The 24,457-nt window shown below is 53.7% G+C and overlaps 3 protein-coding genes across 4 annotated transcripts in view; 2 read left to right on the top strand and 1 right to left on the bottom strand.

Moving 5' to 3' along the window:
- Positions 1-1,003: 1,003 nt before the first annotated feature.
- On the bottom strand, positions 1,004-4,752 carry WNT1 (Wnt family member 1). Its single transcript, XM_012760921.3, has 4 exons — positions 4,649-4,752; positions 3,669-3,922; positions 2,723-2,988; positions 1,004-2,239 (listed from the first exon to the last, which is right to left on the bottom strand). The coding sequence occupies exons 1-4, from the start codon at positions 4,750-4,752 to the stop codon at positions 1,751-1,753; spliced, it is 1,113 nt and encodes a 370-aa protein (XP_012616375.1). The 3' UTR covers positions 1,004-1,750.
- An 8,745-nt stretch (positions 4,753-13,497) lies between these two features.
- Positions 13,498-21,170, top strand: WNT10B (Wnt family member 10B). Of its 2 annotated transcripts, none has more exons than XM_076007226.1 (5): positions 13,498-13,785; positions 14,656-14,769; positions 14,997-15,139; positions 16,952-17,325; positions 17,922-21,170. In XM_076007226.1, exons 2-5 carry the CDS (start codon positions 14,696-14,698, stop codon positions 18,378-18,380), a joined length of 1,050 nt encoding a protein of 349 aa, XP_075863341.1. In that variant the 5' UTR covers positions 13,498-13,785; positions 14,656-14,695; the 3' UTR covers positions 18,381-21,170. The 2 variants fall into 2 exon arrangements, with proteins under 2 accessions (XP_075863341.1, XP_020143059.1); XM_020287470.2 differs by having other exon boundaries at positions 14,877-15,139.
- A 2,501-nt stretch (positions 21,171-23,671) lies between these two features.
- ARF3 (ARF GTPase 3) overlaps positions 23,672-24,457 on the top strand; it is a 31,957-nt gene continuing 31,171 nt past the window's right edge. Inside the window, exon 1 of the mRNA XM_012759392.2 lies at positions 23,672-23,895. The gene's annotated coding sequence lies outside the window, so the exon portion shown is untranslated. The remainder of the gene's footprint in view (positions 23,896-24,457) is intronic.

Here is a 24,457-nt window from a genome sequence, read left to right as displayed (position 1 = left end):
TTCTGCTTGAGCTTCTTTTTTTTTTTTTGTTTTTTTTTTGAGACAGAGTCTCGCTTTGTTGCCTAGGCTAGAGTGAGTGCCGTGGCGTCAGCCTAGCTCACAGCAACCTCAGACTCCTGGGCTCAAGCGATCCTTCTGTCTCAGCCTCCCGAGTAGCTGGGACTACAGGCATGCGCCACCATGCCCGGCTAATTTTTTCTATATATATTAGTTGGCCAATTAGTTTCTTTCTATTTATAGTAGAGACGGGGTCTCGCTCTTGCTCAGGCTGGTTTTGAACTCCCGACCTCGAGCAATCCGCCCGCCTCGGCCTCCCAGAGAGCTAGGATTACAGGCGTGAGCCACCGCGCCCGGCCCTGCTTGAGCTTCTTTTCCTACTTTTCAGAACATGGTTGCGGCTTTCACTCAATTGTAACTATTTTCACAACTTTTCCAGATAGGAAAAGCAGGCGCAGAGTATATGTGTGTGTTTAGCACATGCACGTGCCCATATCACACCGCAGCAGCAAGTCGGTGTTAGATCAGGAGGAAGAGCCCTGCAGAGTCTTTTGCCTCCTGACCAGGTTCTTTTCCCAGGAGAGCTGGATCCCCAGTGGCCTCATTAGGGTCATCCAAGGGTCAGAATCTCAGGGGCCTTTTGCAGGGCCCGGAAAGCAGTCCCCCAACAATGCATCCTATTTGTTGAAAAGAGGTAAGCCCTCAAGCCTGGGAGTGGTAAAAGGAGGGGGGGAGGAGACACCACAAGCAATGTTGTGTTCTGGATTCAAGGAAAAGCCACCGAGTCATTGATAAAAATAGAGATTTTATTCTACAGAGGAAGATGCTATATTGGTTGGGTGAGGAGCCACTAATAGCTACAGTGAAAGGAAATACTGATATCAGTAGGCAAAGGCATCTTTGAGAAACCAAGAGGAGGGACTGGAAGAGGCTGGAGGGCAAAAGGAGAGAAGAGCAGAGAGGGGTTGGGTTGGGGTGGAGGTGGTCTCTGCAAACCAGGCTGGAACCCAGCACAATAAATAGTTTTATTTACAACAACCAAACTCGTGGCTTTGTATCCACGTTGTTTCAGTGCAAATTATTTACACACTGATGAGGAGGCAGGACAGGAAGGGGTAGGAGGTGGCTTGGGGAGGCATGGCTCACAGCTGTTCAGTGGCTCCATGACAGAGGGAGAATGGGGGCATTTCTTCGGGGTCCCCCTACCTCATTTCCACATCACCACAGCTGCCCTTTCACCCTGGAACCTCCTGCTTCAGCTGCAGGTGGGGAGGAGAAAGGCCCTGATGCCCAGGTGTGTGTTCAGGGTCTGCACCCTGGCCAGGAGAATGAATGGTCGTCTCCGTGACGACCTGGAGAAAACGGAGCACAGAGGGGAAGGAGAGAGGTCGCTGGAGCAGTGGACTAGGCAGAGCAACACCGTCAGGAGCTGACGCGGGTTGGGGGAGGGATGCATCCTTCTCACACCTCCTGGCCAAGCAAGGGGCAGTGCAACAAGGGGTCTCCCATGGAGAGGGAGGGAGGTAGGTCCCGGCAGGTCCATCAGGATGGCAAGAGGGTTCGTGCTGCCCCAGGCAAATGGTTTGAGGAGTCCCCAGGTGGAAGGAAGTGGGAGAGATGGGATACGGATAACCGCCGGGGAGTGCGGCTGAAGGTACTGGGGTGGGCGAATATCAGGGTCTTTAGTGCCAGCGAGTCTGTTTGGAGGAGGGCTTGACGAGAGCGTTCCTGGGGGGCGAGTCCGCGCAGTGCCTCACAGACACTCGTGCAGTACGCGCGTGTGCGTGCAATTGCGACAGCTGACGTGGCAGCACCAGTGGAACGTGCAGTTGCAGCGCTCAGTGACGCGCTGCGTGCGCGTGCGGTGGCCCCGGCCACAGCAGAGCAGCTCGCAGCCGTCCAGCGCGGGCGACGAGCTGTTACAGGCGCGCCCTGCAGTGCCCGCTGTACCCAGGCGTCCGCTGTACGTGCAGAAGTTCGGTGATTTCTCGAAGTAGACGAGGTCATGGGGGGAGGGCGGCTTGTGGGCCGGGTCTTCAGGCTCTAGGCGCAGCAGCTCCGCCCGCGAAGCACGGTTGCTGCCACGGTTGCCGTAGAGGACGCGCGAGGCACCATCGAAGCGGTCTCGCAGCACGTCGCCCACGGCACGCAGCGTAGGCAGCCGCATCCAGCACGTGCGCACCGTGCACGAGCCAGACATCCCATGGCATTTGCACTCCTGGCGCATCTCGGAGAATACGGTCTGGGGGAAGGGGGTAAGAAAGGGTGTCCCAGGGCACTGGGCCAGAGCCACCATACCAGATACCGCCCTCTCCTGGACGATACCGGGACCAGACCTGGCAAAGGCTCAGGCCTAGCGGAGCCAAGGGAAGGGAGGCGCGAAGTGTCCCACCGAGATTTGAAACCCGGCCCAGCTCTGCTCCAAGCCGGCAGAGTCAGTCTCAGCCTCTCAACCTTATTTTTCGAATCTGTACAATGGAGGGGCTGTAGGCAATACGTTCTATGGTTTGGATGACTTCTAACCTCTCTGTTTTACCTGCCCTAAGCGGAGACATCCCTTTGCCCTTAGTCTCTGTGCTTTCTATTCTCTGGCTTCGTTCCAGCCTCCCGCTCTTTCAGGACGCCCTCTCCTGGTGCCCCTTGCCTAATCACCGACCGCTACTTCCCGAGCCCGAGGTTAGCCCCTGCCACTCCGCTTCGGCGCGGAGCCTCTTAGCCGGCTCACCGTGCGGCCCGCCTCATTGTTGTGAAGGTTCATGAGGAAGCGCAGGTCCCGCCCTTTCTCTCCGGAGTCCACGAACTCCCGGCCGAAGAGGCGGCCGAAGTCAATGTTGTCGCTGCAGCCCCCCCAGTGCCAATCAGGGCCCCCAGGGCCGCGTCGCCGGTAGTCGCACGTGCAGGACTCAATGGACCCCTCTGAGCAGGAGCGGGCCACCGAATGGGTGACCCCGGCGGAGGTGATGGCGAAGATAAAAGCAGTTTCCCGACAGCCTGTGGAAGAAGGGAGAGAGGATCAGCAGGGGATACGCGGGGCGCGGCTCAGTGGAGAGCTTGGGACCCTGAGGTCCCACGCCGCCCCGACTCCACCCTTAGAGTCCTGAGAGCCCGGCGGCCCGCTGTGTTGGAAAGCTGGTCTCTAGGGCTCATAGAAAAAGCAGGTGCGTGGGCACGCACCCACCTCCGCCGTCGTAATCACGTCTTACTGAAACTCTTCAGGGCTCATTTTGGCTCTAATGCAGAAGCTCGAAAGAGAAAAACCTAAAAGAAGGGAGCGGAAGAATTATGCATTGCTTTGACCTCTTCGAAAGCCCAAATTTTCGGCCCATTTTGGCAATGCAAGCTTTGCTGGGCAGGAGGCAAGACACGCCCGCAGAGAGCCACTTCCCAGGCTGGGGGAAAGCGGCGGTCGACCCGCCGGCGTCCACGACCCGGAACTCCCTTTCTCTGGGACAGTAGTTCAAAACAGTTAAGTTCGTCCCCAGGGTCCAGGGGTGGAAAATGCCTGGTAGAAAGAGTCCGGCCCGGGCTAGCGCTGGGCCCTAGGCACTTGGCGGGTTGACCATGTGCCCCTGCTGGCGCCCGAGACACCTTCCCTGCACTCGCCGCCCATGCCCTGGGGGTGACCCCGCGTTTTCCCTGGTCCCGGAAGCATCGCATTCCTGGGCACCCACCTCGGTTGACGATCTTGCCGAAGAGGTGGGGCCCTGGAGCAGTGGGGCAGTTCCAGCGGCGATTCCGGAACTGCCACTTGCACTCGCGCACGGCGCTCTGCAGCCCCCCGCTCACGCTGTGCAGGATCCCCGGGTTCTGGCGGATCAGGCGCCGCTGTTTGCGGCTCAGCAGCTGCAGACTGGGCTCGAGCACCAGCTGCAGACTTTTGGAGTCGGTCAGCAGGTTCGTGGAGGAGGCTACGTTCACGATGCCCCTGGTGGGACGCATGATAGAAGCTCAGGCTTGGAAAGGGGACCTGCACCCTGGCCGTAAAGGCTGTGCCCACCTGTTCTCTGCCTGGCGCTATGAGGAGAAAATCTCCGGAGATCAATAATAAGGTAATGATTCCGCGCTACCAGGCTCACTAGTTTGAAAGAACTGGGCATTCAGACTTTTGTGTGCTTAGGAGGCTTAGGGTTGCTCTCGGATCCCCGTGTCCGGAGACTGAACAGAGACATGGGGGAATCAGGAGACTGAGTGTCTACCTTGGCGTTCTGAGCCTCCTTCTAGTCAGCTTGAGCAAGGAAATCATGACCTGCAGCCCTTGCCCACCCGAGACGTGAAATGCTTAGGAGTCCCACCCTCTTCTTGCTTCTTTTCTAAGCGAATACCTGGTCCTTCGCTTCCAGAGGTGGAGAAATCTGTGGTGCGGCCACCTCTGTGAAGTGGGTGCTCAAAGGGGAAGGGCGCTGCTAGATGAGAGTGGGCTCCCTGCCTGGGGTATCTCAGGCCTCCTCGGGAGGACCATCTGCCCCACTTCAGCAGAGCTGGAGATTCTGGGGCAGCACTACGCCAGAGCGCCCCTCGGTGTCGCGGAGGGAAGTCAGAGCGCGGGAAGTAGCCTGTCGGAGGACGGATCCCAGAGCGTGGGAAGCTGGGTAGGGTTGGCCCTTGGCTCTGTGCCCCAGGACAAGTGGCGACCCCGCACCAGCCCACTTACCACCATCGGCCACTGCTGTTGGCAGCCAGGGCTGCGGGCAGAGCGGCCAGTGCCAGCAGCAGCGTAGCAGAAACCCAGCCGGGCAGCAGCGCCCAGCGCCCCATGGCCTGCTTTGCCCGCTCTGTACAGCAGTTGCGGCGACTTTGGCTGCTGCCCGCGACGGTGCGACGGGACGCGGCGGTGGCGGCAGTGGCGAGAGTTCCCAGTCTGGCTTTAACAACCCCGGGGGCGGGCGGCGGACAGCATGGCTCGCGGTCCCGGCTGGTGGGCTGAGGCAGCCACGGCGGGCGGCACCGCCTCTTATAGTTGCGGCGCTGGCTGAAGTGACGGGAGGAGGCTGCCCCTCCAGGCCGCACTGTGACACCAGGGCGCACCGGTTAGGGACGCAGACAATGGGCAGCGAGCGGAGCCTTGGCTCCCGCCCGTCTGAGCCTAGAGCTGACGCGCTGACCGTCGGGGCTCACCCCCCCCTGCCCGGTGGCCCCCGCCTCCGGGCTTGCACTGGCCGCGGACCCCTCCCCTTGGGACACCCTCCCACGCGCGCCCGCCTCACTTCTCCTAGAGTCCAGAGCCCGTCGGGGACCAGCATCCGCCAGGGGGCGCGGCGACAATGTGCTGTGGGGAGAGCCCGCCAGGAGCCCAGCCAGCCTTGCCTCTCGCAGTGGGGCTGTCCCCTCGACGTCACCCCGGGGCCCCGCTGGCGTTCCCTCTCTCCCCCATCCTGAGCGGCAGGAGGAAAGCTGTGGTGATGTGGTTCTGGCCAGGGACTCCGGAGAGACGCTTAACCACCCAGGAACCCCCATGGGTGGACCGAGAAGGAAAAGGGGGAGATGGGGGCGTGGGTTGGGCTGTGGTCAGGGAAATCCCGGAGGTGGCTGGGGGCGGGGGTTAAGTGACCAAAAGGAGCTAAACAGTGGAGAGAAACCTGAAGCAGCAGCAGTTGGAGCATGTGGGCCAGAAGGAGCCCACAAGTGGCTGTGTGTGTGCGGTGTGTAAGGGCAACAATGTGAATGTTAGTGCAAATGAGAATGTGCTAGTGCGTTCCTAGGGTGCACACTCCTGTTGGCAGCATGAGAAGAAACTCCTTGTTCTGAGGAGGGATATTAGGAAACTTTCCAAAGAATTTTGGAATGTACCTCAGGTCAGAAGGGATCATCCAGTCATCTTGTCACAGTCACCACCTGGGCAGTGTGTCGGGAAGGAGGTGGCAGCTGTTGACAGGAGAGACCCAGAAGCTTGACTGAGGAATAAAGTGTCTGGAACTGTGAGTGGAGTGGGTGGATGAGTGTGTGCATGGAGAGATTAAATATGTGGCGTGTATGTGTCACTCTTTTGCCCCGTGTACCTTGAGGCATCCTATGGTGTGTCACCCTGTGGCATGTGTCAACCTGCATGTGTCATTGGGGGAGGAGGCTGAGCCTATAACCAAGGTGATATCAGAACGGACCAGTCTGGAGGGGCTGGGTCTCTGAGGACTAGGTTCAGAAAGGGTGGGCAGGCTTATAAGGGCTCATACCTGTAATCCTAGCACTTTGTGAGGCCAACGAGAAGATCACTTGAGCCCAGGAGTCCAAGACCAGCCTAAGCAACATAGCAAGACCCTGTCTCTACAAAAAATAGGAAAATTAGCTGGGCATGGTGGTGTAGACCCTGTAGACCCACCCAGCTACTTGGGAGGCTGAGGCAGGAGGATCACTTGAGCCTAGGAGTATGATGTTGCAGTGAGCTATGATGATAGCACTCTAGCCCAGTCAACAGAATGAGACCCTGGAGAGAGAGAGAGAGAGAGAGAGAGAGAGAGAGAGAGAGAGAGAGAGAGAGAGAGAGAGAGAGAAACAGAGACAGAGAGAGAGAGAGGAGGGGGGAGATGGGCAATGGTATAGATGTCAGGTGTGTGTGTATGGTGGTTGAGGACTGGGGAAAAAAGGGCTGCTGGCTGCACTGAATCTAGCTTAGGGAATTTACACTTCCATATGTTTGCTTCTCTTTGGATATTTCTGCCAAGTTTTCATCTTTCCCTAAAACTCTGGTTCTCTCCACTCTCACCACACTGGAATACCCAGAGTACCTATGACCATCTCGTCGACTATACAATTTTCTCTTCTCTCCCAGGGACTCCAACTCAGCTTCAAGACCCCCCTGGCCTCCCATTGAAGTGGCTGCCATTCCCTATATGGGGCGTAGGGGGCACTGCCAGCCTGGTTATCATGCCCCACCACCACACACACAGATGGCCCCTGGAAGGAGGGAAGGTCTCCTTTATATCTCTCCTCTTTCCCCACTTTACAGAATTAAAAATAGACCAGGCAGTTGTCCAAGACCCACATCTAATAAATGTATCAATGGTAGAGCTAAACCAGACCATTTTGGCTCAAAGCCAAAGCTTTTCCCACCTTACCAGCTGCTTGCCGGTATGCAGCAATAGCAGGTAGGAGCCCTTCTCAAAATTGACAGATTGGTAAAAATGATTTTTAGGACTTTCCTATCTCCCTTTTAGGTCCTCTTTTTTTTTTCCATTTCCTCTGTCTTTTAGGATGCTTTCTTTCTTTCTTTATTTTTTTGAGACAGAGTCTCGCTTTGTTGCCCAGGCTAGAGTGAGTGCCGTGGCGTCAGCCTAGCTCATAGCAACCTCAAACTCCTGGGCTCAAGCAATCCTGCTGCCTCAGCCTCCCGATTAGCTGGGACTACAGGCACGTACCACCATGCCCAACTAATTTTTTCTATATATATTAGTTGGCCAAATTAATTTCTTTCTATTTATATTAGAGACACGGTCTTGCTCTTGCTCAGGCTGGTTTCGAACTCCTGACCTTGAGCAATCCGCCCGCCTTGGCCTCCCAGAGTGCTAGGATTACAGGCGTGAGCCACTGTGCCCGGCCTGGGATGCTTTCTGATTGGGAAATTTCCCCAGGCCCAATCCTAAAGAGTCTCAAGTCCCCAAAATATCCAGGGCTCCCTTCCAAAGCAGGGAAATTACTCTAAGGAGTAAATGCCTGATAAGGTAAATTAATATTCTTGGGGCATTTGTGTATTAACCGAGATGAAGCCTGACGGAGGTTGTTCTTGAGGGAAATGTCCTTCCCAGACTCTTTGTCCAGCACAGTGTATCTGACCCTAGATTCATCCCTGAGGGGCAAGGCGTACCGGCTGCCCAGCATCCTCCACAGATCCAAAAGCTAGTAGTCCCTGTGCATAGAGCACCAGAATAGATGGCTCAGGTACATGGACAATGTACTATGGGCAGCCTGTCCTTTGCCCCTTAGGTATTTCTCCCCATTGGGACCTGGGTCACATCTTTTGGCCTGGTGGATTGATACAACTTTACAAAGGTGGGATGTGGGCTGGAAGACAGGAAAGCCCTGTCCGTGGCCACTGGTGTCAAGCAGATGTAGGAAGAGAGGAGAGGAGTCAATACCCTTTGTTCCACTGTTCCACCCACCAGAACTAGGGGCAGAGGGAAGCAGCCCTAGGTCTGGATCACACTGTGTATTACCTGGCCCAAATTTCTATTTAGATCAAATCATCACTTTATCAATTGTCCCCTCTTTCTTTCCTGCATTATCAACTTCTCTGTCTACTGGAACATACCCATATGCATGCAAACATGTTGTAATACCGTGTTTCTCTGAAAATAAGACAGGGTCTTATGTTTAGTTTTCCTCAAGAAGACACCCTTAGGGCTTATTTTCAGGGAATTTTTTTTTTTTTAAGGACGGTACAACATTCTACATTTATTCAAATATAGTTAAGTCATCTTCTTGTGGAACATCGTCATAACTCTCCAAACCCTGAATTCCATCCCTGGAATTCCAAAGCCTGAATTTCTTGCGACTCTATTTCCTTTAGAACCATTGGCCCCAATCTCTCATGTCAATCAATAGAGCTCTTATGGGGCAAAAGTGAAGGATTGCTCATCTTCTTTACCACTCCACAACAAAATGCATGGGTTTTGCAGATACGCTGCATAGCCATGCCCATCACTAAGTCTTATTTTCGGGATAGGGCTTATATTGTGCAAATGCTTAGAAGTCCTGCTAGGGCTTATTTTATGGGTAGGTCTTATTTTCGGGGAAACACAGTATCTCTGATCTGAAAAACTCCAAAACTTCTGTTTGACAAATATTACTGTCCAAGGTTGCCCCATTTCTCTGCTCTCTTTCAGTGCAAAACTCAAAAAGGTTGCTTTACTTATTAGTGCCAATTTCTTTTCTTTTCTCTCTTTTCATTCCAATCATACTTTGAACTCACTACACTTCCTTATCAAAATCACCTATGTACCACCTCCTTGTTGCCTTACCCAAGAGTCAATTCTCAGTTCTCATTCTAATCAATTTTTTTTTTTTTTTTTTGAGACAGAGTCTCATTCTCTTGCCTGGGCTAGAGTGCCATGGCATCAGCCTAGCTCCCAGCAACCTCAAACTCCTGGGCTCAAGAGATCCTCCTGCCTCAGCCTCCCAAGTAGCTGGGACTACAGGCATGCCCCACCATGCCCGGCTAATTTTTTCTATTTTTAGTAGAGACGGGGTCTCACTCCTGATAGGGCTGGTCTTGAACTCCTGAGCTGAAGCAATCCTCCTGCCTTGGCCTCCCAGAGTGCTAGGATTACAGGTGTGAGCCACCACGCCTGGCCCCTAATCAATTTTCTGGAACAATAGACACAGTTGAACATTTCCTCCTTCTTGAAATACTTTCTCATTTTGTTTCTAGAGCACCATTCCTCCCTTACTTGCTGCATATTTGCTCAGCCTCTTTGTCTGCTTGTTCCTTGTTGGCCCAATTTCTAAATATTGGAGTACACCCCAGTTCCATCTGAGCTGGTTCTCAGTCTACACAAACCCCCTTGGTGGACTATTCAGTTTTATCCTCCCTAATGTATATCTCTGGTCTTGAACTCTGGGCTTATACACCTAACACTTGAATAAACATCTAAAATTTTACATGCCCAAAACTCCTTCTTCTTCTTCTTCTTCTTCCTCTTCTTCTTCCTCTTCTTCTTCTTCTTCTTCTTCCTCTTCCTCTTCCTCTTCTTCTTCTTTGTTTTTTGAGACAGAGTCTTGCTCCGTCATCTGGCTAGACTCCAGTGATGTCAGCATAGCTCACAGCAACCTCAAACTCCTAGTCTCAAGCGATCTTCCTGCCTCAGCCTCCCAAATAGCTGAGACTACAGGTGTGCACCACCATGCCTGGCTAATTTTTCTGTTTTTAGTAGAGATGAGGTCTTCCTCTTGCTCAGGCTGATCTGGAACTCCTGACCTCAAGCAATTCTCCTTCCTTGGCCTCCTAGAGTGCTGAGATTAGAGGCCTGAACCACTGCCCAAAACTGAACTCTTGATTCCTCCCTCCCCCTGACCTACTCTTTCTTCAGTTGTTTGCATCTCAGTAAATGGTAACTTCATCCTTTCAGTTGCTCAGAAGAAATATCTTGGAGTCATCCTTGACTCATGTGTTTTCTTACACTTCATGTCGAATCATTCAGCAAATCCTGTCCTTCAATCTTCAAAATATATGCAGAATCTGATCCATTCTCACCACTCCACTACTACCGCACTGGTCAGGGGCCACCACCATCTGGCCTGCATTACTGCAGTAGCCCTCTAACAGCTCTCCCTGTTTCCACCCTGGCCCCCCACAGCCTGTTCTCCACACAGCCCCCAGAGCCATCGTTCAAAAACACAGGTAAGATAACTTCATTCCTCTGCTCAAAATTTTCAGTGATTCCTCATCTTACTCTAAGTAAAAGCCAAAATTTTACCTTGGCTGACAAGGCCCCATATGATCTGACTCTGTTACTTCCTAGTCCTCCAATTGCATTGCTTACCACTCTCTCCTTTGTGGGTTCCTCCCCTCTAGCCACACTGACCTCCTTGAGGATCCTTTGCACATACCAAGCATGCTCCTTTCTAAGGGTCTGTGCACCTGCTTTCTGTCTTCTGGAATGCCCTTCCTCATATCTCCGTGTGTTTGTTCCCTCACATACTTTTCCCTCCCCCTTTATAAAATAGAATGCCATTGCCAATCTCCTCTACCCTGTTTTATTTTTCTCTGTATCACTTTTGACCACGGATAATTTTAAAGGCTTGAAGTAGAAAATCAGTAGCAAACCACCCCCTGGAATAGGGATAGGGGAGACATCTTGGAGGGGAAAGGGGCTCTGCCTTGCCATTGGGATCTGGGGAGGAAACAGGGGGGCAAGGCTGAGAGTTTGTGGGCAGAAAAGCCTACCTTCCTTTGAAGCACCGGCAGGCAGCACTGCCTCCTTGGGCTGGGAAAGCACAGCCTATCCATTAGCCCCAACTAGAGAAGGGGGCAAAATTCTGTCTAGGGTGATCCCTAGGGGTGGACCGCTGAATGTGGGGGGCTTTCTGAGCGTCCAGCACGGTTGGGCGGGAGACCCTTTGGTGCCTCCGGGTGGTGGCCTGTGGTGCTGCAGCAGAAGGCGTGTGAGGCAGAGGGTGGGCAGCGCAGCTGAGCTCACTGCCACGGGCGCATCCATCCCTCCTGGGCCTATAATTTGGGTTCCCCGGCCCTGGCCGCCCCTATCAGCGGCTCAGCAACAGATGAGTCACCCGGGACCCCGGGCCAAGGCAAACATGGTGGGGGGAGGAGTAGGAGGAGGTTTCCGAGGCTGCTTTAGCCACCGCCTCAGTTGCTCGATGATCCCCCAATCTCCAGGGGCCCCCACTCTCTTCTTTGACCCCCGCCCTCCAGGGCCCCAAGTGTTCTTCCCACATTGCTCTCGCTACACCCTCCATCCCTATGATGGCAAGAATAGCCCTGCACTCTTCTCATGGAAGGGAAAGGGGACAAGCTTGTTCACACTCCCTCCACACAGCGACAACAGTCCCCCACTTTCCCCCTCCTGTCATGGCCCCAACCCACGTCAAGGGCTCTCTGGTTCCCGCCCCTCCCCTTTCCTGGAGCTGGCCGCGTGCTTGGGGTATTAGGCAATGGGTGTGCACCGCAGCCCTCTCCAGGCCCCGCCTGTCCCACCGCCCTCTAGCTGCCTGCGGGTCAGTGCTCAGGCCAGCCGGTCGGGCTGAGGGCACTGCGGGCCAGCTCAGGCCACCCAGTCTGCCTGCCTGTGGCCTCTTGTCCCAGAGTTGGGCTTCAGTGGAGAGACGGAGCAGGAGTATGGTTCCTTAGATTTGGAATAGTCCAGCATGGGGAGCCCTAGGGTTGCTGAGAAGTTGAAACCTACAGTAGTCATTCTGACTCCAACCCCTTCTTGGCACCTGAGTGTATGCTGGAGCCAGACAGGGGTGGAATCAGAAGGCAAAAACTTGAGGGAGACCTAGAGCCATATGGAGAAATACTAATGTCTATGACGTCCCCATGGAGAAAAGGGAGTAAGCAAACCTTGTTTCCCTCTTCCAGGGACCAGGCTGGAATCCCAGGCTGATGTGCAGGAAAAAGGATGAGGACATTGGTGAGGATCACTGAATCCAGGTATAAGGATGAAAACTACTGAGATTGGGCTTGCAGAGTCTGGTGGCCTCAAAAGCCACACATGGTTTGGCTCTTGTCCTCTAAATGGGAAGGAGGGTCAGGAGCTCCAGGGCTCCCTCTCCGCCATTGCTGAGGTAGGGAATCAGAGAGCCCTCTCTGCTCCAGGCTGTCCAGTGTCAAGGACCGTGGCACTTACACCTCAGTCTGCTCAGGGCCTGGTGGTCAGTAAATATCCCAACAGATATATGCTGCTGATCTCCTCGCTTCAGATGGCTGTGCCCCCTATCCAGCAGTGACCCCTCCAGCATGGAGCAGGACCTGCAACAGCACAGACTAGGCTGGCTGCCCAGCAGAACTGCACTGCCACCAACAAGGAAGAGGTGACTGTGGCTGTGGGTATCAGCCCTGTGCCTCTGCTTACTGGGGGGCAGTCTCTGAGTCAATGTGCCTGGGGCGCACGGGGCCAGCCATGCCATGGGCTGCGGTCTGGCAGGGGCGGGGGGCGGCTGGGAAGCCTGGGGCCCCTCTCTGGCAAAAATAGCCCACAGTGGTTAGAGCTTCGAGGGTGAGTCAGGCGGGAGCACAGTGGCGCCTAACCCCTTCGCTGCCGCTGGAGCTCCGTAAGGCGCTTTGCTTTTAGCTGTGCACCCCCCCCCACACCAGGTTCTTTCCTGGTTGCCCTTAGGCTGGGCTCAATTTGGGATCTCAAGGCTTTTCTCAGCCCATGTGAAGCAAGTCTGCAGCCAGGAGCAGGAATCTGAGCCCCCTGAAGTGCAGACCCAGGAATCTCAGGAAGAAGGGTAGGAAACCTCCGTGGGCAAGGATGCCTGCAAGGCAAGGGAAACGTAGCAGCAGGCTGGAAATCTTTGGGGCTACTGGAGCCTCCGCTAGGACCAAATCCTGAGGCCAAAGCTGACCCCTCCCAAGGGGCAGGCCCAGGGCTTGGAGTGGGCGGGAGCCAAGCCTCCCAGACCTGCACTTCTCCTGCCCACTCCAAGTGCTCTGTGTGTGCTATAACTGTGGGCTCTGTGTGCAACTGTCCCACATCTGAGAAGCCTGAGGACGGTTCAGCTCCATCCTCATCTTATCAAAGATGCCCTCCAGCCACCCTGCTCTCGGTGGGGAAACTGAGGCAAAGAGAAATGATGAAAGATTTGGTCATTTGGACCTGGTCCTTGTCTGGGTCATGGCACGCTCCCTGCAGCCTTGGCAACCCCAGAGCAGGTGAGAGGAGCTCTAGCCACCTCCCACTTGAGTGGGGCCAAGCCTAACCGGCGTCGGGGGAGAGGGTGTGTGTGTTCACTGGGAGGAGGGGGAGCGGCTGCGTTCCCCTGGTCAAGGGGGGGGATGCGGGGTAGGGTGGGGATGCCCGGGGCTCGGGGTGGGGCCGCAGCTCCGACAGCCCGGCAGAGCCACCGTGAGCTCCGCGCGAGTAGAGCCAGAGCCCCCGGTTCTTTGCTCGCCCGCTCGCTAGCTCTCTCAATCACTCCCTCCCTCCCTCCCTTCCTCCTGGCGGCCGCGGCGGCGGCGCTGGGGAAGCAGCGAAGAGGAGTGGCCCGGCCCTGGAAGAATGCGGCTCTGCCGCCGAGGGGGCAGAACCCGACGCAGTCTCCCCACGGTTTAAGCAGCCCGATCCGAACCCAGGAGACTCAAGCGTGCTGATCGCGGACCCCGCACCAGAACAACTGGAGGTAATTGGACCTGGGAAATCAGGGAGGGCAGGGACCGCGCACACGGAGACGGAGACGAGACAGGCACGCGGGTAGTCAGACAGACACGCATCCACCCACAGGAGCACAGAGAGAGCCAGAGATATTGCTAGAGATAAAGACACAGCGAATAAGGGAGTGCCCCTAGATTTGGAGAGCAATGACCATGAGATCCAAAGGGTGGGGATCAGAAGGGTTCTGTGCTGAGAAGGAGAGCATGTAGTTAAGAAAGGTGGGGGACAGGGAAGAGGACTAAGCTTGCCAGGGTCCTTTTCAAGAGGTAGCCAGGTTCCTCTCCCTGTCTTTTCCACACCTGGAGCCTCTCATCTCTCCCTGCTCCGCAGGGAGGGGGCTGAGTGGGGTGGAGGAGTCCATTCATAGACCTTTCCGGTGGAGTCTGCCTGCCCTTGAGTGCACCTGGAGGCGACACCCCTGTAGGTGGTGGGGAACCCCCTCCCTTCCTGCTCCCTAGCCCTGTGAGGGCGGGGAAGCCAGTTCTGGGGCCCTGGAAGAGGGAGCGGTGGGTGAAGTCCTGCAGCAAGTGTTTTGTGAGTCTGTGTCTGAGTTTGCATGTGAGTGTGTGTCTGTGTGCCGGGCATTGTGTCTGACTGGGCAGGGCTCCAGGGGCGCTCGAGTGAGTCCTGAGCTGGGAGGCTGGACTCTTCCTCTATAAGACCTCCAGGACTCAGACTCTGGGAACCAAGGGGTGAGTCTCATTGTTTTGTTTCAGGAGGGATGAGAAGGGTCAGGGGGATGGCACCAGTGGGTTAGGAGGCCGAAGTAAGGGATCCTTTGGTTGCCCGGGCAAGCTACCCTATTCCAGAACCCGCATCAAATCTCCCTGTCCCGCAGGTCCTGACCGAGCTGCCCAGCGGAGCCTCCGGGCTTCGACATGCTGGAGGAGCCCCGGCCACGGCCTCCGCCCTCGGGCCTCGCGGGTCTCCTGTTCCTGGCGTTGTGCAGTCGGTGAGCAGTTTCCCAGGCTGTGGGAGAAGCACCTACTGGGCTGGGGGGGAATTGGAGTGGGCGCCAGGCCTGGATCGCAGACGCCGAGACGCCTTCTCCGTTCCCAGGGCTCTAAGCAATGAGATTCTGGGCCTGAAATTGCCCGGTGAACCGCCGCTGACGGCCAACACCGTGTGCTTGACGCTGTCTGGCCTGAGCAAGCGGCAATTAGGCCTTTGCCTGCGCAGCCCCGACGTGACAGCATCTGCGCTTCAGGGTCTGCACATCGCGGTCCACGAGTGTCAGCACCAGCTGCGCGACCAGCGCTGGAACTGCTCAGCGCTCGAGGGCGGCGGTCGCCTGCCGCACCACAGCGCCATCCTCAAGCGCGGTGAGCCCGGCTGGGCGGGTCTGCGCCGCCACCAAGGCAATGGGGTGGGGAGGTGGGGGGGCAGGCCGAGGCCCAGGGAGGCGAGAAGGGACGGGTTTGCGACTCCCAGAGGGGCCTCCCCGGGAATCCCCCCCCACCCCCCAGCGCTCTGAGTCGGGTCTGGCCACCGTCTTAGCCCTTGAGCGCTTGACTTACACCTGCGTGCTGCGGGCAAGGCAGCTGGGTCCCTGCTCCCTTACTCTAGGGCCTCCTTCTCCTGCCTCCGCCCAGCTTGATCTAGGTTGCACCTGTGAATAAGAGATGCCCCCAGCCCTGGAAGCTTCAAACGCCCCCCATCCCTCCCCCATTTTTCTCTCTTCTCGGTCTTTGCTGGACAAGCCCAGGCTGGTGTCCCCAGAGACTCAGCGGGGGTGGGGTGACGCCCCCAACCGTTTAAGGGTTAAACATGCTCCCCTAATTGCTGGGGTTCCCAGGAGCCAGAGCTGGGAACAAAGACCCTGATGGCTTTGAAGCCGAGAGCAGCCCCCTCCTCTGTGTTGTAGGGGCCCCAGGTGTCGTTCACCTGAGCAGGTGAGGAACTGCTGGAGGGACAGAGAACAGGTCACTGCCAGCCTGGTCTGGGAGACATGGTCTGGGAGACATCGCTGCCTCTCCCATGCTCTGCTAGAGTTCACTCCCTGAGGAGTAAAGATCCATGGGGGCTCAGCCCAGCAGTGGGGGCAGTGCTTCGGGGACTATGGGGTTAATAGGCAGCTGCCATCTGCGGGGAAATTCCCAAGACGTGTGCAAACAGCTTCACCCCTGGAGGGCTGGGGTTGGGGGATCGGGAGGCTGGCCCAGGAGCCCTGGATCCTGGGGTAGGAGAGGCCTGGCCTCTAAAGAGGTGCTGTCTCTCATCTTCTCAGGGATCCAGAAAGCCCCTGCCTAAAATGAAGTGAGGATTCCCCCTTCCCCACAGGGCCTGGTGTAGGGGAAGGCTTTGATGCCCAAAGAGTGAGCATGTCTATCTAAGCCTGGGAATGACTTGTCATCCTGAGCCTCTGTGACCCCCAAAATATAACAAAGAAGCCAACCTTTTAAGAGGGCCTTAGGGAAAATCACCTCCCCCTCCTCCTCCCAGTGTTTTATAGGGTAATAGCAGGTTAGGGTAAACATAAAGGGCAGTCTTGAAGGGCAAATATAAAACTAGAACCTGGGAAGGGGAAGGGCAGCTCTACAGCTCCAGTGCTTTGGGAGTGTTGGGATGGAGGGTTGGTTAAAACACTGATTAAAATAACCCTGAAGAAAAAAAGAACCCTAAAGGCCTCTGCTCCCACCTCACCCAAGTTCCCTGCAGGGCTGGGGAATTTCTAAGACTTTCAGATGTAGAACTCAGTGAATACATCTTCAAAGACCTCAGGGACTCCCTTTTAGTCATCTCCCAACCCCAGAGGTCTCTCCCTCTAGGCTAGCTCTTTCATCTACACCTGAAACCCACAGATTTAGGGAGTGAGAATGGGCCTCAGAGATCATCTTGACCCATCCTCTCCCTTTATAGATGAAGAAACTGAGGCTCTGTGCTTTCTATTTCTTTCTTTCTTTCTTTCTTTCTTTTTTTTATTATCTCCTAAACATTCTCCAGGATGAGGCTCTGTGCTTTCTGTTCCCGTCCCCAGTGACTTTCTCTCAAATCACTCAGCTGGTGAATGGCAGGGTCAGGATTCAGTTAGGAATTTCTGGAATTGGAGGGGGGCCGTTTATTTCCTTCCACCTCCCCACTCTCTCAGCTGTCTGCCAACCTTACCTCCACCATCACACCCTTCTCATTCCCAGGTTTCCGTGAGAGTGCTTTTTCCTTCTCCATGCTGGCTGCTGGGGTCATGCACGCGGTAGCCACGGCCTGCAGCCTGGGCAAGCTGGTGAGCTGCGGCTGTGGCTGGAAGGGCAGTGGTGAGCAGGAGCGGCTGAGGGCCAAACTGCTGCAGCTGCAGGCACTGTCCCGGGGCAAGAGTTTCCCCCACTCCCTGCCCAGCCCTGGCCCTGGTTCAGGCCCCAGCCCTGGTCCCCAGGACACATGGGAATGGGGTGGCTGTAACCATGACATGGACTTTGGAGAGAAGTTCTCTCGGGATTTCTTGGATTCCAGGGAAGCTCCCCGGGACATCCAGGCACGAATGCGAATCCACAACAACAGGGTGGGGCGCCAGGTATGTGTGTACATCTTGTCCTGGGTCTCCCTAACTTTTGAGGCTTGGCCAGAGTTTGAAAGGCACAGAAAAAGAATAGGATGAGGCGTAGTGGGTGATTGCCACTCATTTTCAGCAAGTCACCCAACCTCAGTTGTGCATTGGTAAAGAGAGCTTAATGATACTTAGTTAAGACTGAGCTAGCATACAGTGCACCCAGCATGGTGCCTAATTCTTGGCTCATTATATAGTAGCTATTATTACAGCTGCCTTCCCTACAGAATTTAGGTGTGCTGTGGGCCAGACTCCCTATTTTATCAGCACTTACTCTGGATAGGGCACTGGACTGGGAGTCAGGACAACTAGAGTTGAGCCCTGGCTCTGTTACCAGCAAGTGACTGAAGATGGACAAATCACACTACTCTGGATTTAGTTTTCCAATCATAAAATGAGAGAGTTGGGCTAATAGCTAACTTCATAAAGCCCTTTCTCCTCTGATAGTCCATATTATTCTTGCCTCCATTTGTCCCTCCCTGTGTTCTCTGTTCCCTTCCCTCTCTTGTGCCTCTGTCCATTTGCTGCCCTCCCCTTCACCTCTTCTCCCTCTAATGTTCTAGGTGGTAACTGAAAACCTGAAGCGGAAATGCAAGTGCCATGGTACATCAGGCAGCTGCCAGTTCAAGACATGCTGGAGGGCAGCCCCAGAGTTCCGGACAGTGGGGGCAGCACTGAGGGAGCGGCTGGGCCGGGCCATCTTCATTGATACCCACAACCGCAATTCTGGAGCCTTCCAACCTCGTCTGCGTCCCCGTCGCCTCTCAGGAGAGCTGGTTTACTTTGAGAAGTCTCCTGACTTCTGTGAGCGAGACCCCACCATGGGCTCCCCAGGCACGAGGGGCCGGGCCTGCAACAAGACCAGCCACCTGTTAGATGGCTGTGGCAGCCTGTGCTGTGGCCGTGGGCACAACGTGCTTCGGCAGACGCGAGTTGAACGCTGCCATTGCCGGTTCCACTGGTGCTGCTATGTGCTGTGTGATGAGTGCAAAGTCACAGAGTGGGTCAATGTATGCAAGTGAGGGTAAGCCTCACCGTGGGGCTGGTGGAGGGGACTGTATGAGAGGGATACCTTTTCAGCCATTTGCTCTGATTTCCATCCAGGGTCAATCCTGGTCCCTGAAGGCTCAAAGTATCTACCTGGAAACAGCTTTGGGGGGGGTCTGGTGGACTCTGTGATGTGCCGACTTCTCCCCAAAAGTTGGAGGGCCTTGTGGGGAAGATGTTATCCCTCTTCTGCTCCTTAAACACCTGAATGGACTAAGATGAAATGCACTGTATTGCTCCCCCTTCTCAACTCCAGGGCCCTTTAAACCCTGATTCATACCCCTTTTGGCTAGGGAGTCCCTGTAGTTTGATCACTCTTCTCCCTTGAGGGATAACCACAGGCATTGTGTGGAACCATAGACGGGTATCTAGAAAGAGACCACTCACTCCTATTTGCTGTTCCCAAATTCCTCTACTCCAGCCTGGGCTCCCTCTTGTAGGGTAATGGGAAGTAGTGGTAGAACGTTTTTTCTTGGGGAAGGGACAGAGTACTGGGGGGGGCACTGTGCCCTGAGTCATCAGAGAGTTCTCTGTCCTGGCCCTTAGGGAAGTTGTCTCCTGCCATTCTCATGTTAAAGGGCACCCTCCAAAGGAAGGGTTTTTCCAGGCTGGCAGGGTGGCTCAGGCCTGCCTGCAATCCTAGCACTCTGGGAGGCCAAGGTGGGCAGATTGCTCGAGGTCAGGAGTTTGAAACCAACCTGAGCAAGAGTGAGACCCCATCTCTACTATAAATAGAAATAAATTAATTGGCCAACTAATATATATAGAAAAAAAAATTAGCCGGGCATGGTGGCACATGCCTGTAGTCCCAGCTACTTGGGAGGCTGAGGCAGTAGGATTGCTTGAGCCCAGGAGTTCGAGATTGCTGTGAGTTGGGCTGACACCACCACACTCACTCTAGCCTGGGCAACAAAGTGAGACTCTGTCTCAAAAAAAAAAAAAAAAAGGAAGGGTTTTTCCTAAGACTCTTGGGGCCTCTTTTTCCTCTTCAGCAGGAGGGGCAGAATAGATAATTTATTGTACTAGGACTTGTTCTTGGTTCCTGTTTGAAACTAAGATATAATAAATTAAGTTACTGGACTGGTGGATGCAGATAGTGATGTAGCTACCCACACTTGGGATCCAAGTCCATAGCTTTTTTTCCAGGTGAATTCTCCTACTCTCCTACACCCAAAGACTTTATTTATGTAAATCCTGCTGAGTTTCACAAAGGCTTTGAAATGGTCTTCAGTGACTTAGTTGGCAACTTTTAGTTTATAAAAACCAAGAGGGACTTTTAGATGGGAGGAGCTATAGAGATCCAAATGTAGGCCCTGTTTACTATGTGCCTCAACTCCAGATTTCACCTTGATTGCTGCCCTAGAACAAGGGTTGGCAATTTTGTTTTTTTGTTTTAAAGGGGTAGATGGTAAATATGTTAGGCTGTGGTCTTTGTCCCAACTACTTGACTCTGTCATAATTACTAAACTCTGCTGTTATAGATCAACAGCAGCTATGGACCACACATAAATGAATGGGCATGGCTGTGCCCAGTAAAACTTCACAAAAATGGGCTGCAGGACCATATTTGGTTCTCTGGCTGTAGTTTATTGACCCTTGCCCTAGACCAAGAAGTCACCTTTGTTCTTGGGGATTTCCAGTCTTAAACATATCTTAACAATGGGATTGGGCCCAAAAGAGCAGGTCTTTTTTCTCTGGCTCCAAATGACAGAACTTGGGAGGCAGAGGTAAGACTGATGGGAAACATATTAAAGGGATTCCTATTCTCTAAATGTGACTTTTTTTTTTTTCTTTAGAAACCAGCAAAACCAGCATGTTCTCCCACTGAATTGTTTGTATATGTATTTTGTCCTTCCTTATTCAGAGCTCTTTTGTATTTCATCTTAGTAAAATAATTCCTTTATCTTTTAAGAGATAACCATAACTAAAGAGAATAGAATTTCTTTTACTCTTTCTATACCTAGCCCCAATATCTGTGAAAATAAACTATTATCTTTCTAAGATTTAATGCAGAAAAGGGATATCCATCACATGTTTAGAACTTTACAATTAACTGCATACTTCTAAGGTGCTGAAAATACTGACTCTAACAGGTCATCTTCTTGGCCAAGGAATATAGAAATTGTTTTCCCACTTCTCAAGGCAACAGATATATCTGCAACCCAAATTACCCTCAAAATCAGGTGAAGTGAGTAGTACACCAGGGTAGCAAGGAAATTTTGAGGAGTCTTGGGTTAGGGTAAATACTTCATGGCAAAATTTTATGTCATGAATTTTCACTTGAGCATTGAGAATTCTGGGCTTAGAAATGTGATGGGGGCAGATGTTCCATCCTTACTTACTCCAGGCACTTACTGAACCTTGTGTGTATGGGGAAAAGAGCAAGAGAGAGGGGATGCACCTAGAATGGACATAGGACATGAGAGAGAATAATGATAAAGAATATCCAGAACTGGAATTTCTCATACTCAGGAAGAGGAAGGAGAATCTCTAATGGAGTCTCAGCAAGAATATTTCAGCTTTTTCCTATTTCCTTCCTCTGTACTCCCTTTGGCTCCCTCATTCTTTTCTAGCTTTCCTTCTTTCATCAGATATACTCTGTGGCAAACTTAAGCCCCAAACCACAACCTTGACAAATTCCAAATGGATTTTGTCAGCAAGGCCAACAACCACCCTGCCACTCCCCAACCCTGCTCCTGGCACACGCACTGGGCTCAGCCCCAGGCATGGGGTCAGTGACAGGGTTGGAATATGCAACCCACAGAGCTGGTGGCTACAATTTCAGCTTTTACTAGGTTCCAAAGGCAGCTAGAGGGAGGAAGAAAGACTGATGGACTGTAAGTCAGGCCTCTTGTCCTCCTTCAGCTCCAGATGAGCTCTACTCCGTCTGGCCTTTACCAAGTGGCTGGGAAATTGGGGAGCAGCAGTGGCCAGCTAATTGCTAGCTGGACAGCACTCCTCCTATCTCTGCTCCTGTTTGCTCCATGGGTAGCCCACTCTGATGCTTCAATAGACACTTTCTTCTCCAGACTCCAAAGGGGTGAAGGACTGAAGAGTTGGGAGATTCTCCAGTCCCATTTTTAGTTCTTACTCAAATACCATGGCACTTGCTGCTAACTGTGTTAGGCTGTCATCATTTTCTTTTGAGAGTCTCAGTCTGTCACCTGAGCGAGAGTGCATGGCATCAGCCTAGCTCGCAGCAACCTCAAACTCCTGGGCTCAAGTGGTCTTCCTGCCTCAGCCTCCAGAGTGCTAGGGCTGTTATTGTTTGTATCCTGTTGCACCTGGGATACAATCTTGAGAGAATGTGAAGTCTTGGGTAGGAACATTGACAGGTTCCATCTTCATGTCAGAGTCCTATAGGACATGTGGGTTTGGTACGGGAACTAGGGAGGAATTGAAAAGCATAATTTTGGTGGTCAACATGGTGGGGTGTTACTAGAAATTTCTAAGAAAAGAAATGGAAAGAGTAATCATGTGGAGGTATCACAATATCACAATGCCCACTCTAGGACTCTGTAATAACACTAGAAGAGTCTTTTGCCTTTAAAAATACAGACCTGTCCAGTACTGTCCCAGCTATTTGCCAGGCAGAGGCAGGAGTATAGCTTGAACCCAGGAGTTCGAGGCTATAGTGCACTGTGTGTGGTCACTGTGATTGCTCCTGTGAATAGCCACTTCACTCTAGCCTGAGCAACATAGTGAGAGCTAGTCTCTTCAAGGCCAGGCGTGGTGGCTCAGGCCCATAATCCTAGCACTCTGGGAGGCCCAGGTGAGTGGATCGCTCAAGGTCAGGAGTTTGAAACCAGCCTGAGCAAGAGTGAGACCCCCGTCTCTACTAAAAATAGAAAGAAATTAATTAGCCAACTAAAAATATATAGAAAAAATTAGCTGGGCATGGTGGTGCATGCCTGTAGTCCCAGCTACTCGGGAGCCTGAGGCAGAAGGATTGCCCGAGCCCAGGAATTTGAGGTTGCTGTGAGCTAGCGTGACACCACAGCACTCTAGCTGGCGCAAAAGAGTGAGACTCTGCCTCAAAACAAAACAAAAAAAAAAATACAAAAGTCAAAACAGAGTTTATCAGCTTTTAAAGGCCCTCACAGCAATGACCCAGGACAGATATAACTCTCTGTTATAACAGATTCCTTGTTATCCATCTCATCACTCTCCATCTTACAGTCCTCTTGATTTTACATTCTAGGATCATGTTATTCTTCAGGTTAACATAAGAGAGAAAACAGATTGGGATAAGGGACTGGTGAGTGCATACAGTGAGATTGATGGGAATAGGCATAGTATGGCTACCAGCCTAGTTCTTGGCGGAGACAAAAAACAAGGCAAAAAATTCAGAAGAGTAACAATTTTGGCTCAAGCCTTAGGGAAGAGCCATGTGTTTTCCCATACTGCTGTAAACGAGAGAGGGCACTTAAAGAACCTTCTTTTGTTCTTAGCATTACTAGGGCCCCTGTGACTGTTTAAGGCAGCATTGCATGTTTAGACCAGGTGCAAACATGAGTGTGAGGGAAGTGGGGGTGGGTAGGAAGCAAGAAACATGCGTGCAAAGTCCTTCACTTTTCCTTGGGATACTAAAATCCACACACATCTAGGTACACTTTATAAAACGACACCTCTGAATATTAGGCTTCAACCCTCTGTCTTTCAAGTTCCAACTTCCTAACCGGCCAAGAGTCCAGTTGTTTCATTTAGTCTCTTAAACTCATCACTCTCTCTCCTCTTCCTTATGGGAAAGGATCAGACTCCTGAGTAACCTAGCCTTAGGAATAGTGAGCAGCAACAATGGTGCAGTGAAGGCTTTCGGGGAAATGCAGCTAGTTCAGATTAAGAAATAAAGATGATTGTCCAGCATGAAACTGGAGGTGAAAAAAATAAAATAAAATAAAGATGAAGTCTGGTGGAGTAAGGCTGGCCACAGTAGAGCCTGTTCACCCATATATAGCTCCTGGCTTTGCCCAAGGAGCGCCTGGGTCCCTCAGCCCAGCTCCAGGCCCCAGTACAGCCAGCGCGCAGCCTCAGTCCTTAAATTCCAGGCACAACCATGGAGCTTGGGATTCTCACCTCAGTCCCCGCTGTTTCATCCCCATTCCCGGCTCCCGCCTCCGCCGCCCACAACCTCCATCCCCCGCACCGGCCCCCACCCTGACTCCAGCTCCAGCGCCCGGCTGCCTCTGCTGCAGCTGCTGCCATGGTGATGGGTCTCGCGAGAACTGCCACTCGCAGCCGCACAGCTCTCGCGTGATCAGGGAGGTGGGAAGTATCCTGGGCTGGGGGTGGGGGTGCGCTGCACTGCTCCTGTCGCCGTCGCGGCTTCCGGTGCTAGGTGGAGGGAAGGAGGGAGGGAGCCGCGGAGCGGGCCAGGGGAGCAGCCGCGCTGAAGTCGGCTTGGGGAGCCGGAGGGAGAGGAGCGAGAGGCGAGCGGAACCTGAAGGGCGGAGGCTGCGGCCGCAGCGGAGGAGTCGGGAGCCGGAACAGGTGAGGGGCTGGGGAGGGAAGGCGGATCCCCGTAGAGAAGAGGCTCGGTTGGGGTGGGAGCTGTGGAGATGGAGGCCTCCGGGCCCCGCCTGGCACTGCCTGACGTGGGGCGGTGTTGTCCTTCCCACCCGAGAGCTTGGAGAGGGGGCGTCAGGCCAGCCCCACGCCTGCCCCCGCGTTTGAAGGACGCGGAGCTGGGGTGGGGGTGGGGGCCGCACACAGATTTGTCCTCTGCCTCGCACAAGGGGGCGACTTGGGGTGCAGTTGGGTTCTCCTCACTTGCAGGAGGTGGGCTTTCCAAGGGTCCGTGTCGAGGAGGAGGAAAGCCGTCCGGGGAGAGGTGATGCGGGGGCGGTGATGGCTGTTTGTTATCTTTTTTCTGTTAAAGGGCTTGAGAATGCTGCTCTCTCCTACTCCCTCTCCCTCCCCCACCTTAGCAATAGGAGACCAGAGAGAAACCTTGCTGTGGTTACACCCCCTCCCCCCATCGTGGGACAGGGGTGTGTAGGGGATTTGGGAGTTAGCCAACTGGGCAGGCTGATGGGACACCCCAGGGGCACTA

The sequence above is a fragment of the Microcebus murinus genome, chromosome 10, assembly GCF_040939455.1.
Source record: "Microcebus murinus isolate Inina chromosome 10, M.murinus_Inina_mat1.0, whole genome shotgun sequence".
Classification (NCBI taxonomy): Eukaryota; Metazoa; Chordata; class Mammalia; order Primates; family Cheirogaleidae; genus Microcebus; species Microcebus murinus.
The sequence above is the reverse complement of the archived record's forward strand: the minus strand, read 5'-3'. Positions and strand labels throughout refer to the sequence as shown.

Bases quoted from the DNA above. Each gene is read 5' to 3' on its own strand.
- WNT1 (XM_012760921.3), bottom strand. From the start codon at position 4,752: ATGGGGCGCTGGGCGCTGCTGCCCGGCTGGGTTTCTGCTACGCTGCTG. The intron at 3,923-4,648 runs GTAAGTGGGCTG...GCGTCCCACCAG, and splicing joins AACAGCAGTGGCCGATGGTG to GGGCATCGTGAACGTAGCCT. The intron at 2,240-2,722 runs GTGAGCCGGCTA...CCCTTCCCCCAG, and splicing joins ACAATGAGGCGGGCCGCACG to ACCGTATTCTCCGAGATGCG.
- WNT10B (XM_020287470.2), top strand. From the start codon at position 14,696: ATGCTGGAGGAGCCCCGGCCACGGCCTCCGCCCTCGGGCCTCGCGGGT. The intron at 14,770-14,876 runs GTGAGCAGTTTC...CTCCGTTCCCAG, and splicing joins TTCCTGGCGTTGTGCAGTCG to GGCTCTAAGCAATGAGATTC. The intron at 17,326-17,921 runs GTATGTGTGTAC...CTAATGTTCTAG, and splicing joins ACAACAGGGTGGGGCGCCAG to GTGGTAACTGAAAACCTGAA.